Source organism: Podarcis pityusensis (genome assembly GCF_964106645.2).
Source record: "Podarcis pityusensis genome assembly, chromosome: 17".
Lineage (NCBI taxonomy): Eukaryota > Metazoa > Chordata > Lepidosauria > Squamata > Lacertidae > Podarcis > Podarcis pityusensis.
The window spans coordinates 825669-839222 of NC_138042.1; the positions used below are offsets into that span (position 1 = coordinate 825669).

Below are 13554 nucleotides of genomic sequence, written 5' to 3' on the forward strand. Positions count from 1 at the left end.
ATGACCTTGACAGATTAGAGAACTGGGCCAAAACAAACAAGATGAATTTTAACAGGGAGAAATGTAAAGTATTGCACTTGGGCAAAAAAAATGAGAGGCACAAATACAAGATGGGTGACACCTGGCTTGAGAGCAGTACATGTGAAAAGGATCTAGGAGTCTTGGTTGACCACAAACTTGACATGAGCCAACAGTGTGATGCGGCAGCTAAAAAAGCCAATGTAATTCTGGGCTGCATCAATAGGAGTATAGATCAAGGGAAGTAATAGTGCCACTGTATTCTGCTCTGGTCAGACCTCACCTGGAGTACTGTGTCCAGTTCTGGGCACCACAATTCAAGAAGGACACTGACAAACTGGAACGTGTCCAGAGGAGGGCAACCAAAATGGCAAAGGCCTGGAAACGATGCCTTATGAGGAACGGCTAAGGGAGCTGGGCATGTTTAGCCTGGAGAAGAGGAGGTTAAGGGGTGATATGATAGCCATGTTCAAATATATAAAAGGATGTCCCATAGAGGAGGGAGAAAGGTTGTTTTCTGCTGCTCCAGAGAAGCGGACACGGAGCAATGGATCCAAACTACAAGAAAGAAGATTCCACCTAAACATTAGGAAGAACTTCCTGACAGTAAGAGCTGTTCGACAGTGGAATTTGCTGCCAAGGAGTGTGGTGGAGTCTCCTTCTTTGGAGGTCTTTAAGCAGAGGCTTGACAACCATATGTCAGGAGTGCTCTGATGGTGTTTCCTGCTTGGCAGGGGGTTGGACTCGATGGCCCTTGTGGTCTCTTCCAACTCTATGATTCTATGAAGTTTTTGTCAGCAACCAGGAGGCCTGGAAATGCATGTATTTTTTTAAAAAAGAATGCTTTGATTTCCAGAAAGCTTCAATAGTCATTGCATTTTGTACTAGTCAGTATTCCACTTATTCTGTGGTACAGTCAAATAGCTTGAGAGGAAAACACTGTGTTGGTGCAAGTGTTGCTAGCGCTCACCCTCTTTCCTTTCTTTTTTCCAGGGTATGGCCAAGAATGGAAATGAAACGGACATTGATGAGGGTCTGTACTCAAGGCAGCTGTAAGTACCAGAAAGGCGGGGGGGGGGTCACCATTACGAAAGGAGTTGTGGTGCTATTCTTCTGTGGCTGTTGATCTTCAGCTGTTTTTCTGCTGCTGAGAGGCAGCAGTTTCGGGGCAAGATGCCTCGGGTTTTGGTTGGGAAGGCAAGGCCCTGAAATTAACCCTTTGGGATTCTTCCCTCCACCCTTTGTTCTGAGCAGATATGTACTGGGCCATGAGGCCATGAAACGAATGCAGAATGCCAACATTCTGGTGTCTGGCGTGCGAGGACTGGGTGTGGAGATTGCCAAGAACATCATCTTGGGAGGAGTGAAATCTGTCACAATCCATGATCAGGGTGTGGCTGAGTGGTCTGATCTCTCTTCCCAGGTAGAGTCCTCCTGCATTTACCTAAATGGCCTAAAGTGTGTTCCTTCTGTAGGCATACTGCTCCATACATTTCATACTCTTTCCCCTCACTCTCCAGTTCTACCTGCGTGAGGAGGACCTTGGAAAGAATCGAGCTGAAGTATCCCAGCCTCGACTAGCTGAGCTGAACTCCTATGTACCTGTTACTTCTTACACTGGGCCCCTCAGTGAGGACTTCCTTAGTAACTTCCAGGTACTGTAAAGCAGGATGGCAGCTTATTGATAACTGGTTTTCTCTTCATAGGGGAAATGTCGGCTTGGTTTTCAGAAGGGAGGAGGGTTAGATAGCAGGATATAATAATTACTTTTGAACAGATCAAGGGTCCATCTAGTCTAGAATTTTGTCTTCAGCAGTGGACAGCAAGGTGCTTCTGGAATTTCAGAGGACAATTCAGTATAACAATAGTGGTTGTGATACTTTGTCCCCACCATCTAACATTCCAAATGGTATTGCCCCGTACATTAAGGTTCCATTTAATTATCAGGGCTAACAATGTGACATGCATCTCATTTGTACATATACCGAATGTCATCTTCCTCTCCATCTGCTCACGTAGCTTGCGGAGAGCCGTTTTGAATCTCTTTAGTCTGCTTGGAACTTGGCCATCATGAACTGTTTGTCATTTGGAGGCCAGGTTCCTTCACTATTTCCTTGACTCCGGATAGTTTAGCAATCTTAGATAACACAAGTCCTAATACAAATCCTTGTGAAGAGGCAGGGGCTGTACTGCTTACTTTAGAGCTCTAGGCATAACTGCTGCTGCTTATATGTATACGTTTCCATGTTTTCTGCTGCAGTCAGTCTAATCCTGTGGGTGCATATAGCTTTAAGAGCCAGCTAGCCACAGGAATTCACTGGTGAGAGATTCTAAGAAAAGTAATATTATTGAAAGCAGAGCTTCTTAATTCTCTGTGCCATAGAACAGAGTGGAAAAAGCAGTGTTGTGGAGAAAAGCCCTCTTGTTGTTTAGCCTTCCTGTTCTGCTAAACTTCACTCTAAGAATGAGCCGGTACAGAGCTCAAGATCTGTGGTGTTACCAACAGCGGCAGAGTGTTTGTTGCCTAGAGTAGCACTTAGAAGGATCTTTTGTCCCTTCTGCAGGTGATTGTGCTCACTAACTGTCCCTTGGAGGAGCAACTGCGCATAGGTGACTTCTGCCATGGCAAAGACATCAAGCTGGTTGTGGCCGATACAAAGGGCCTTTTCGGGTAAGATGTAATTCCAGCTCTGTTCTTTTATCTCTGCTATAGCAACCCTTGACCGTTTCCTTTGGCTGGGCTCTCCATCCTGTCTAACATGGGCAGCTGTGAGAGTTCCAGTCTTTATAGCCAATAACATGTCCAGCCCAGCCTTACTGCTTAGGGTATTGTTGCATCAGTGACAGCACTGAGAGTTGGGTTGCAGTGGAAATGGCACTATTGGCCTCTCACCCTGTTTCCTTTTCCTTACAGCCAGTTGTTCTGTGACTTTGGTGATGACATGGTTGTGACAGACACTAATGGGGAGCAGCCGCTCAGCGCCATGGTCTCCATGATTACCAAGGTAATTCCTTCCTGAGGCCGGAAGCCACAACTATTTCCTGTAATGGAGATGTGCAGTCTTCCTTATAGAGGGCACATGTATGCATTGCTTCCTGCAATGTCTTGCATTGATTTCAACAGTGGACGTCCTTGGAGGTTTTTATGCAGAAGTTGGATGGCCAGCTTTAATGGATGCTTTACCTGACATTCCTGCATAGGACCAAATGCTCCCCAGGGTCCCTTCCAACTCTACAGTTCTGTGATTCCCTTATTTCTGTACAGGGGTGCCCTGGAGAGGTAACCTGTCTGGATGAAGCTCGGCACGGTTTTGAGACTGGCGACTTCGTTTCCTTCACTGAAGTTGAAGGCATGAAGGAGCTCAACAACTGTGAACCAATGGAAATCAAAGTGCTTGGTGAGACCCTGTTGGTGCCTTAACTAAGCAGAGCAAGTCTTGGATGCCACTTGAATGGGATGCTTGCTGGGGTTTTAGGCTCTCTAAGTGTCTGGCAAAACTACCTGGATAGATATTAATGCCTTTCAGTGGTGTTCTAGCATTTACTTTAATTATTTGGAATTTTAGCCTGCTCTGACCCCATATACCCTAAGAGGGTTACAATAGATTAAACATGCCAGAAACAAAAAATGTACAATTAGACAAATGTTAATTCTGACCATCCTCTTTCTTGTCCGCTTTCATGATTGTCTTCCTAAGAGCCCTTTTCTAACCTAGACACAGCCTATCAATCCCTAAATCAACAAACATTCCCATTCTCTAGCATTCCATCCCTAAAACAATCATGCAATTTACGTCTCCTCCTACTGTCTTACACCCCTTTACACATAGGCATAGAATAAAATTCATTTCACAACCTGTTCATGTCTCCTTTTTTTCTGTTTCCTCTGGTATATGGAGACATAACACTTCTCTCCTTCCCCAAATTATAATTTAATCCTATTAAAAGGATTGAAAGATCTCTTCCATACTTTTATTATAGAGTGTCCCCAATTGCAATATTGGCAGAGATGGCCCTCTCGGTAGTTCTTCTACACTCAGAGGCTCAAGAGGAGTGGCAGCTCAGGAGAGGGCCTTCTCTGTGGCAGCCCCTCAGCTGTGGAACTCCCTCTCCACAGAGGTGCATCTGGCACCTTCATTGTACAGCTTTTGGAGAATGCTGAAGGCGTGCCGCTTTGCTTTTGATACCAGTAGTGTATATTTTTTGGGCCCACTTTATTTTTGTGATGGTAAGCTGTTTTAAACTGTGTTTAATTTTGTGTGTTAATGTTGTAATCTGCCCTGGGACCTTAGGGTGAAGGGCAGGTAATAAATAGTTGTACTAATAATAACATTTTGACATGGTTGCTGGAGGCCCTGACCCAAATACCGTTTTATTCCTAGTTTGATTTCTCGCATGAGACTGACAAAAACATGTGTTTTCTCTCTCTCTCTTTCTCTTTCAGGCCCCTACACATTCAGCATTGGCGACACCTCCAACTTTTCAGACTATATACGTGGTGGTATTGTCACCCAGGTCAAGATGCCAAATAAGATTAGCTTTGTAAGTGTTGTTGCTGACAGACTCTGGCTTTTTTGCAGTGCTCTTGTGCTGGAACAGCCTGGTCCCCTTTGGGCCACATGTGCCATTCCTTGGGAGGCATCATGATCTGGAGCTATCGACTCTCCCCTTGGCCATAGAAAATTGGAGCCATGAAGTGATCTTATGCACTTCCCATTTCACTGGATTGATAGTGCTGCCCCAATTGTAGTGAATGTTCCTATCTAGGGTTCTGGAATGTTTAACCTACAACTGCAGTGAATGTGGCAGTATTGAAGTTCCACTGTTTATATTGGATAAAGCGGGTGTCTCCATGTTCAAAGAGAATATTCATCTGCTTATCAGGGCACACTTTCTCACTCTTCTCTTCCAGAAATCTCTGCGCACTTCTCTGCTGGAGCCAGAGTTCATCATTACTGACTTTGGCAAGTTTGACCGACCAGGTCAGTTGCACTTGGGATTCCAGGCCTTGCACGAGTTTCGCAAGAAGCATGATCGTTTCCCCAAGCCCCGTAATCAGGTAGGTTGTTCCTTCTTGGTGGTAATGTGGTACCTTTATCTCCATGATTTGAAGTTCTCTATAGCTGCAGCTGCTCATACTAGCCACAGAAACCCCAAGTTTTGTAATAAGCAGAACTTCCCTCCTGAGAACATTAGTGCAGATAGCATTTTATGTAAAAAATCTGACATTATATCAGGCAACTCAATTTTGCTTCATTTTGAAGCTGAGGGCCAAACTTGTTGTGTCATGTTAAATTCACCTTTTCACCATTAAAAATGAAAATAGCATCTGTTTGAGGCTGATAATTATCCTGACTGCAGCAGATGGAGAGAAGTTTGTTGCTTTCCTCCTTCATTTGGGCTCCTGATTGTACACCCAAAGCTGTTACTTGCATTGGGAGAAAAGCTCCTGTGGGCACTACTTGCACTTCAAATGCAAGACTCAGAGTGTCTAGTTTGGCCCTAACCCTTTCAATTTTTGCACAGTTGCTGTTTATTTTCCAAAATGTATTGTTCAGGCAGGGAGTGGAAATGGAAATGAGTGGTATATGGGAAAGAAGATGTGATCATTGTTGTATGTAATGTTGTTGGGGTTTAAGTGTGTGCATGTTTAGTTGTGAACCCTGTCGATGTGAATTGTGCATCCAGAAAAATACAATTCTACACGTGTGATTTTATCATTTTTAGTTGTTTGCATCATTCTGGCTTTATTACTCAAGTGGAGGGGCAAGAAGTTATTGGGGGGGGGGTTACTTTGTGCTCTATAACTTATTCAAAACTGCCTGTGCCTCTGTGCCAGGACTGGTCGTTGTCCTCTTCAGATCACCACACAAACGCTTCTTGTTCTTTTATAACTTTTTATTGCGTATTAACAAAACAATCCTATAAACGGTTCTTAACTATTATTCCTCAGAGTCACTTCTTTCAGATACCTTCTGAGCTCTGCTTCTCGGTGACCAGCCACCCTCAAAATGGCGAAGGCACCCTTCCCTTCGCTTTCCCGCTCTTTTTCCTACCCTCCTGGCAAGAGCTGGCCTGTATCTCCCCTTCTCCGAATCTGAGCTAGAACTGAACCCTTGCCTTTCCTGGGAACAGCCGGTCCCTCCCTGTTGTTCCTGTTGCTCTTTTCTATTAGATTCACTGCTCTCCTTCCCCCCTTGGGGAATGCTTTCTCCCTCTGAGAAACTGGAAACTTCTAATTCTTCCCTGACACTCTGTGGGGTTAAATACCTACAATCCTTGTTTAATAGGTATGTGTGAGAGCTGGGCAACAGCACAGGGCAAAGGCTGTACTTCAGTTCTTGAGTCTCCTGCAGATACTATTATATCAGTTTCAAAAGTATTGCCAGAAACTTTGCAAGGGGATTAGATGTATTTATTGTAGTTCCATTCCATTATCTTTGTCAAATCTCTGCATGCCTGAGTGATCCTGCAGTCTAACTGAACAGTAGGGGCTTTTCCTAGCCTATGTCTGACTTCTCTCCCTTCCTTTTCAGGCAGATGCTAGTGAGGTTCTAGCTTTGGTCAAGGATTTGAATGAGCAAGCGGCACCCTCACTAAGACAAGAGCAGCTGAATGAGGATGTCATCAAAGAACTGGCCTTCCAAGCTACTGGAAACTTGGCTCCTGTCAATGCCTTTGTTGGAGGACTGGCTGCACAGGAAGTCATGAAGGTAATGCCAGGCTCCAGGAATTCACCCCAGATATTGGGGAAGTTGGCTAGGAGCTCAGGTCCTGGGTTCTCTTCAGAAATAATTTGTAGTTTTGCGTTTCCTATCATCATCAATTTCTTCTTCAACCAGGAGCTTTGTATTTGACTATTTAGAACTGTATTTGACTATAATGTTGCACTATTTTAGTGTTGTTAGCCGCCCTGAGCCCGGCTTCGGCTGGGGAGGGCGGGATATAAATAAAATATTATTATTATTATTATTATTATTATTATTATTATTATTACAGCAAAATCTTTGCCTCAGTAATAGAGAGACCAAGGTGGGTGAGTTTGGCATGCAGTGTCAACCCAGCCCATGTCCTTAAATGGGACACCGGCCTCTTTGTAAAAAAGCCAAATGACCATGGCATAAGATATGACTGTCTTCCTCTTTCCTCACTCTCTTTCAGGCTTGTTCAGGCAAATTCATGCCTGTTACACAGTGGTTGTACTTTGATGCACTGGAGTGCCTCCCTGAGGAAAACAAGGATGCCCTGACTGAGGAGAACTGTACCCCTGTAAGCAGTGTGGGGTTTGAGATGCATGCCAGGAGTAGGAGGGAAGCTCATTTGAGGTTGTAAGGTTTAAGCCCCGGATAAGGAACATGTTTAAATTTCTGCACTGTTCTGATGAAAAGTGAGAGCTCTAAGGGTAGCAGGACCTTATGGGTGGTATTTTACATGCAAACAAACTGGCATCTGATATGTACAGGAGTAAATATGCTGTAACATTGGCTGGAGTTTGTTTTTGGGGACCACAGCAAGGTTGAGGAAATAGAGAAATCAAGCATTGGCTAGAAGAAGAGATGAAAGCTGTCTTTGTTTCCTCTCTCTTTATAGAAACACTGTCGATATGATGGGCAGATTGCTGTCTTTGGCAGTGACCTGCAGGATAAGCTGAGTCAGCAGAAGTATTTTCTGGTGAGTGCTAGTACCGTTTTCCTATGCCTTGGTCAGTATCCCAAGCACTTTGTTGACATTTCTGCTCTTTCCCACTCTTAGGTTGGTGCTGGTGCCATTGGCTGTGAGCTGCTGAAGAACTTTGCTATGATAGGTCTGGGGTGTGGGCCAGGTGGAGAGGTAGCTGTGACTGACATGGACACAATTGAGAAATCCAACCTCAACCGGCAGTTCCTCTTCCGGCCTTGGGATGTTACAGTAAGTTCTGTTTATCTGCAGCTGCTTTTGCTGGGAGTGGGGTGAGTGACGCTTTAGAGGTCTGTGGTCTTCCACAGTACCTGTTCCATAAGCCCCAATGAACCCAACCATTATAAAAGATTGTGCAGATATGACTTAGTGCTTGCTTAAGCTTTTTTCCTGAAACTCTGCTTGTTCTGGTACTGCATTCTGTGTCAAGTTTCAAGATTCCTTGTTTGACCAATAAACCCATAATGAAACCGAGTCATAGTTATGTCTGAACATTAATAAAGAGCAAAAACAGTCACTGGGATGAAGCTCGTAGCTGTAGTTCTGTATCCACATTGTGTGACTTTCTGTCTGCCCAGAAAATGAAATCGGATACAGCGGCAGCAGCCGTGAAGGAAATGAACCCGAACATCCACATCACAAGCCACCAAGATCGTGTGGGCCCAGACACAGAGCGTGTTTATGATGATGACTTCTTTGAGAGCCTCGACGGAGTGGCAAATGCACTGGACAACGTGGATGCTCGTGTGTATCTGTCAGGGGTTGACTTGCTTACCTGTGCATTGCACACAGCTTTTTGCAGCTGATACATTTTCCTTGGTGTCAGCTGCAAGGCATCCTCACAGAGGATGGCTTCTTTGGCATTGTTCTTGCATTACTAGGCAGTGGATAAGAATGCAGTGAGAGTATTGGGAGTATAACTAAATAGGGGGAAAGGACAATCACTGTCTGGCCTCTTCACAGTCTGAACCAAACCCATTCATTATCTGAGGTGGATCCCATTATACAGTGGTACCTCGCGTTACATACGCTTCAGGTTACAGACTCCACTAACCCAGAAATATTCCCTCGGGTTAATATTACCTCAGGTTGAGAAATCATGCAGCGGTGGCGCAGTGGCAGCAGGAGGCCCCATTAGCTAAAGTGGTGCTTCAGGTTAAGAACAGTTTCAGGGTAAGAACGGACCTCCAGAACAAATTAAGTTCTTAACCCGAGGTAGCACTGTATATGGGACTTTCTAAATATGAGTGGTTTGTATAAATGATCTTATATGCATAGTCAGCTGATATATATTCCTGCAATAATACTTCCTTTTTCAAGGAGAGAAATTCAGAATATTATTTCTTCAAACACCTAGAAAACAATTTTCTCCCAACTAGTAGCGTTGGAAAACATTCCATTTCTTGTCTGATTCCCGTGCTGTTCGGGTCGGCAGCATTTTTCTGCTTTCTCGTGTAACCGCTTTCCCTCTCCTTTGAACTAGGGATGTACATGGACCGTCGCTGCGTCTATTACCGCAAGCCCCTGCTGGAATCAGGGACGCTGGGGACCAAAGGGAACATCCAGGTGGTGATCCCCTTCCTTACGGAGTCCTACAGTTCCAGCCAGGACCCTCCTGAAAAATCCATCCCAATCTGCACGCTCAAAAACTTTCCCAATGCCATTGAACACACCTTACAGGTCAGTTTGTATTCGGTTGCATTTGCAGTTTTCAAGGCAATAGTTGGTGTATCGTAATAGTTAGGAACCAGAATGCTGCCTGGGTTCTCAGCAGAATGAATTTGCTGCAGGACCTTGCGTTTCAGTATGTTAGCCATATGTGACAACTGCATCTTGTCTCATAAAGGGGAAGCTGGATCCTGTCCCCATCTGGTTTTGTCTGCTGAGGCAGCATTTACTGCCATGTCTAATCTTACGTCTAGTTACTATACTTTTATGCACCAGTGTTGGGAGCAAAGTGAGCTGGCTGCTGCTGTGTACTATAAAACCTCCAATCTTCTCTTCCACCTAGAAATCATATATTTATTATCATTTATTTTGATAGTGGGCCCGTGATGAATTTGAAGGCCTTTTTAAGCAGCCCGCAGAGAATGTCAACCAGTACATCACGTGAGTAAAATGCTGTATTTGAGGATTTGAAAGTGGTCAGAGTTGGAGCCAAAGCCTTGCTCTGCACAACAGAAGATGCAGTGAATTGAGCACTGACCAGTAAAGTATAATGATGTGCACTAAATGAAACACAGGCATATGAAACATGGAGAACAGGCAGTTGGGGTGTGGCTTTGCAGTTTCTGCTCATTTCAAAACCTTTCTGAAGTCTGGACACATGGAAATTGCAGAGCCAGTTCTCATTTTCATCGGTATTTGGTTTTAACTATTTTTAATACTGAATTTTAAACAACTTCAATAATAATAGTGTTGATTTTTCTCCAGAGATTCCAAATTCATGGAGCGGACCCAGAAGCTGCCGGGCACCCAACCTCTGGAGGTGCTGGAAGCTGTCTACAAGAGTTTGGTGACTGATCGGCCCAAGTCGTGGTCTGACTGTGTGACGTGGGCTTGCAACCATTGGCACACTCAGTACAGTAACAATATTCGTCAGCTGCTGCACAACTTCCCCCCAAACCAGGTGAGCAAGTGAGGGTCCTTCTAGCAGTTGGAGGGGTAGGTTTTCTTAACTGCTTTCCCCTTTATAACATCCCCTCTGTATTCTTTCAGAAAACTAATTCAGGAACCCTCTTCTGGTCAGGTCCGAAGCGATGCCCTCATCCACTCACTTTTGATGTCAACAATGTAAGCACTGAGATGGGGATGATGAACTGGCACCGCTAACTAGAAGACAGGTGGGAGTGGGGAGGAGGTGGCAAGAGCTGGTTCCTGTCATATCTGCTGTGCTCAAAAAGTTTACTAACCGTATTGCAGCTGCATTTAGTCTTGGTATTCATAGTTCTTTTAAAAAGGTTGAAAACTGGAAGTATGGCCAAAAGGGAGAGACACTTAGGCTACAATTCTCCTTTAGACACTGGGTTGTTAGTTTTGGAACGGGAAAGGAGCACATGGGCATGGGGTGTAGGGGAAGGAAGTGCTGGGTGCTGAAACCTTTGCAGAGCAAGAAGCTTTGCTAAAGCTGGGCAAACTCCAGTCAGCAACGTTCACTCTTAAGTTGCTCCCTCTTCAACTACCGTGAGTTAGACATGTGGTGGAGGACAGGTCAGAGTGGGAGAGGATGAATGGCTTCTGCTTTGTGCTCATGATGGCCTTATTTGAAGGTCAGAGAGAGACATTCCTCCAGGTCAGATTTGGTTAGAGACACCCTGAACAGAATAGAACCATGCATGTAGCTTGAGTCTTTGCTGGAATTGTTCAATTTGTTTCATGAAACTGTTATTCAAATCATCCCAGTTCCTCTGGCATATAAGGCAGCTTGTTCAGGGGCCCATGGGGTTAAACCTGAACGGAGGTGGTAGTGGTGGGTGTAGTCAAGTTGGGTTAGATTGTCTTTAAGACCATTCTACACGATCCCTTCTCTGTCTGTATTTATTACTTATTTACATATTATTGATTCAGATGAAAGAAGCATGGCTTCTGGTCAGAGTGTGAGCATCACTTAGAGAATCTGGACTCTCAAGTAAACTAGGCTCCTGGCTTAACTTTCTGTCTTTGCCTCCTCAGCCCTTGCACATGGATTATGTGGTGGCAGCAGCAAACTTGTTTGCACAAACATACGGCATCACAGGCACCCGGGACAGGGCAGCCATAGTGGAGCTTCTGCGCCAGGTGCAAGTTCCAGAATTCACTCCAAAGTCTGGTGTTCGCATCCACATCTCTGATCAGGAGCTGCAGAATGCCAACGCTTCTGTTGGTAAGGCTTCCTAGAGTTGAGAGTGAAGTGGGCTGCAGTGGGGAGGCCTCTACCTTGATAGAGAAGTAGGGAATGACAGAAAGATAATTTGAACATTCTTCCTCCTAACAGCTTCATATTTATAGACCGGAGGGGTATCACATAAAGTATTTTCTGCCTGCTTCAATATTGTGCCAGATTGGATTTTTGCTTCCTGCCGAGGGAGACGCCTGCACAACCTGCTGAAACAACCTGTTTCAGTTCTCTTGGGTTGTGAAGCTTCTCTGAATCCTTCATGCATCAGTGGTGAAATTTGGCTGCATAACTATGTTAGGGGAACTTTGCTGGGTGGGTGGATCAGTCGGTGGATACCAGAGTTTACTGAAAGAGGAGGGTGACTTGAGGTTGTTGTTAACCTTTTCCAAGGCTCCTGTTTTCTTTTTCCCAGATGACAGACGGCTGGAGGAGCTGAAATCCTCACTCCCAAGTTCCCAGCAACTGCAAGAATTCAAGATGTTTCCTGTTGATTTTGAAAAGGTAAGGACCAGTTGAATTTCTTGGTGGCTAATCCCTAGTTTTACCTCCTGATTCCTTGGCAGGGTGGGATTGGCTGGAAATAGTCCCTAGGTTGCCATGTGGAAGTGCTTTTGGTGCCTAGTCTGGAAGCCTCCAGTCAAGTGCCTAGTCAAGCCTCCAGTGTGCAGCTCCCTGGGACATATGTGCCCAGAAGAGGTTCTAGGGAGGGAAGTGGTACGGTGGGACTATCACAGGGCTCAGTTGTCATTTTATTTGCATTTCAGGATGATGACACAAATTTCCATATGGATTTCATTGTGGCTGCATCCAACCTACGAGCAGAGAACTACGATATTCCTCCTGCTGATCGGCACAAGGTAGGCTTCCCTATTGGGTGTGAAGAGTGCAACCCTGGTCAGTGGAAGGAGGTGGCAGTAGTGTGGACTTGGCACTTAAGTGGGCTCTTCTACATCCTTTATCTCTTCAGAGCAAGCTGATTGCAGGGAAAATCATACCAGCTATTGCCACGACGACGGCTGCTGTAGTAGGCTTGGTGTGTCTGGAGTTATTCAAAGTGGTACAGGGCCACAAACAACTGGAGTCCTACAAGAATGGCTTCCTCAACCTGGCATTGCCTTTCTTTGGGTTCTCTGAGCCCATTGCTTGCCCCAAGAACAAGGTAAGTGGGGTGGCTTTTCCCTGCACCTCTTCTTTTGTTCACACATCCCAACTTGCATTCTTTACCCCTTCTTTACAGAAGACACCAGCCGTTTAGCAATACAAGCATTGCTAAATTCTCCTGCAAGCAGGGGGAATATGTCTCCTTAGGGCAGTGGTTCTCAAAGGGTTTGGCAGGAGAGGGTGGCGGGATGATTCAAGGACAAGCAAAAGAATTTTCAAGCATTTCACTGTACAGTGGACGCTCAGGTTGCGAACGTGATCCGTGCGGGAAGCATGTTTGCAACCCACAACGTTCGCAACCTGCAGTGCCGCGTCTGCACATATTGCGTTTTGGCACTTCTGTGCATGCGCAAAGCACGATTTAGCACTTCTGCGCATGCGCAAGCACCGAAACCAGGAAGAAACCGTTCCGGTACTTCCGGGTTCGGTGCGGTGCACAACCTGAAATCGTGCAACCCAAAGCGCCTATCACCCGAGGTATGACTATAGTTTAGCAAAATATTACACACACAACCAGAAACTGCATCCATGCCTCTCTTCAAGAGTATTGGCTATTACAGTTCTTCATGACATACTGTTGTGAACAGGGATCGTCACCACTGACAAATACGAAAGATCAGAAAAGAGAAAAGTTTCTTTGTGTTGATGAGATGAAAGTTAGTTTGTCTCAAATTAGTAAAGGGACCCCTGACCATTAGTTCCAGTCATGGCCGACTCTGGGATTGTGGCACTCATCTCGCTTTATTGACTGAGGGAGCTGGCGTACAGCTTCCGGGTCATGTGGCCAGCATGACTAAGCCGCTTCTGGCGAACCAGAACAG

General features: G+C 45.2%; 1 protein-coding gene and 1 long non-coding RNA gene across 4 annotated transcripts in view; one reads left to right on the forward strand and one right to left on the reverse strand.

Moving 5' to 3' along the window:
* UBA1 (ubiquitin like modifier activating enzyme 1) overlaps positions 1 to 13554 on the forward strand; it is a 46480-nt gene that overhangs the window by 30592 nt on the left and 2334 nt on the right. For all 3 annotated transcript variants that reach the window (XM_080988441.1, XM_080988443.1, XM_080988442.1), the window contains exons 3-23: positions 1012 to 1070; positions 1273 to 1441; positions 1539 to 1673; positions 2583 to 2689; positions 2933 to 3023; positions 3284 to 3416; positions 4463 to 4560; positions 4931 to 5077; positions 6555 to 6731; positions 7180 to 7287; positions 7609 to 7689; positions 7771 to 7926; positions 8274 to 8439; positions 9179 to 9375; positions 9740 to 9804; positions 10129 to 10324; positions 10414 to 10488; positions 11368 to 11557; positions 11985 to 12073; positions 12337 to 12429; positions 12540 to 12731. In XM_080988441.1, the coding sequence (XP_080844567.1) occupies positions 1012 to 1070; positions 1273 to 1441; positions 1539 to 1673; positions 2583 to 2689; positions 2933 to 3023; positions 3284 to 3416; positions 4463 to 4560; positions 4931 to 5077; positions 6555 to 6731; positions 7180 to 7287; positions 7609 to 7689; positions 7771 to 7926; positions 8274 to 8439; positions 9179 to 9375; positions 9740 to 9804; positions 10129 to 10324; positions 10414 to 10488; positions 11368 to 11557; positions 11985 to 12073; positions 12337 to 12429; positions 12540 to 12731 (2724 nt within the window). The remainder of the gene's footprint in view (positions 1 to 1011; positions 1071 to 1272; positions 1442 to 1538; positions 1674 to 2582; positions 2690 to 2932; positions 3024 to 3283; positions 3417 to 4462; positions 4561 to 4930; positions 5078 to 6554; positions 6732 to 7179; positions 7288 to 7608; positions 7690 to 7770; positions 7927 to 8273; positions 8440 to 9178; positions 9376 to 9739; positions 9805 to 10128; positions 10325 to 10413; positions 10489 to 11367; positions 11558 to 11984; positions 12074 to 12336; positions 12430 to 12539; positions 12732 to 13554) is intronic.
* Positions 1 to 13554, reverse strand: part of LOC308467101 — a 175658-nt gene that overhangs the window by 4588 nt on the left and 157516 nt on the right. The window lies entirely within an intron of this gene.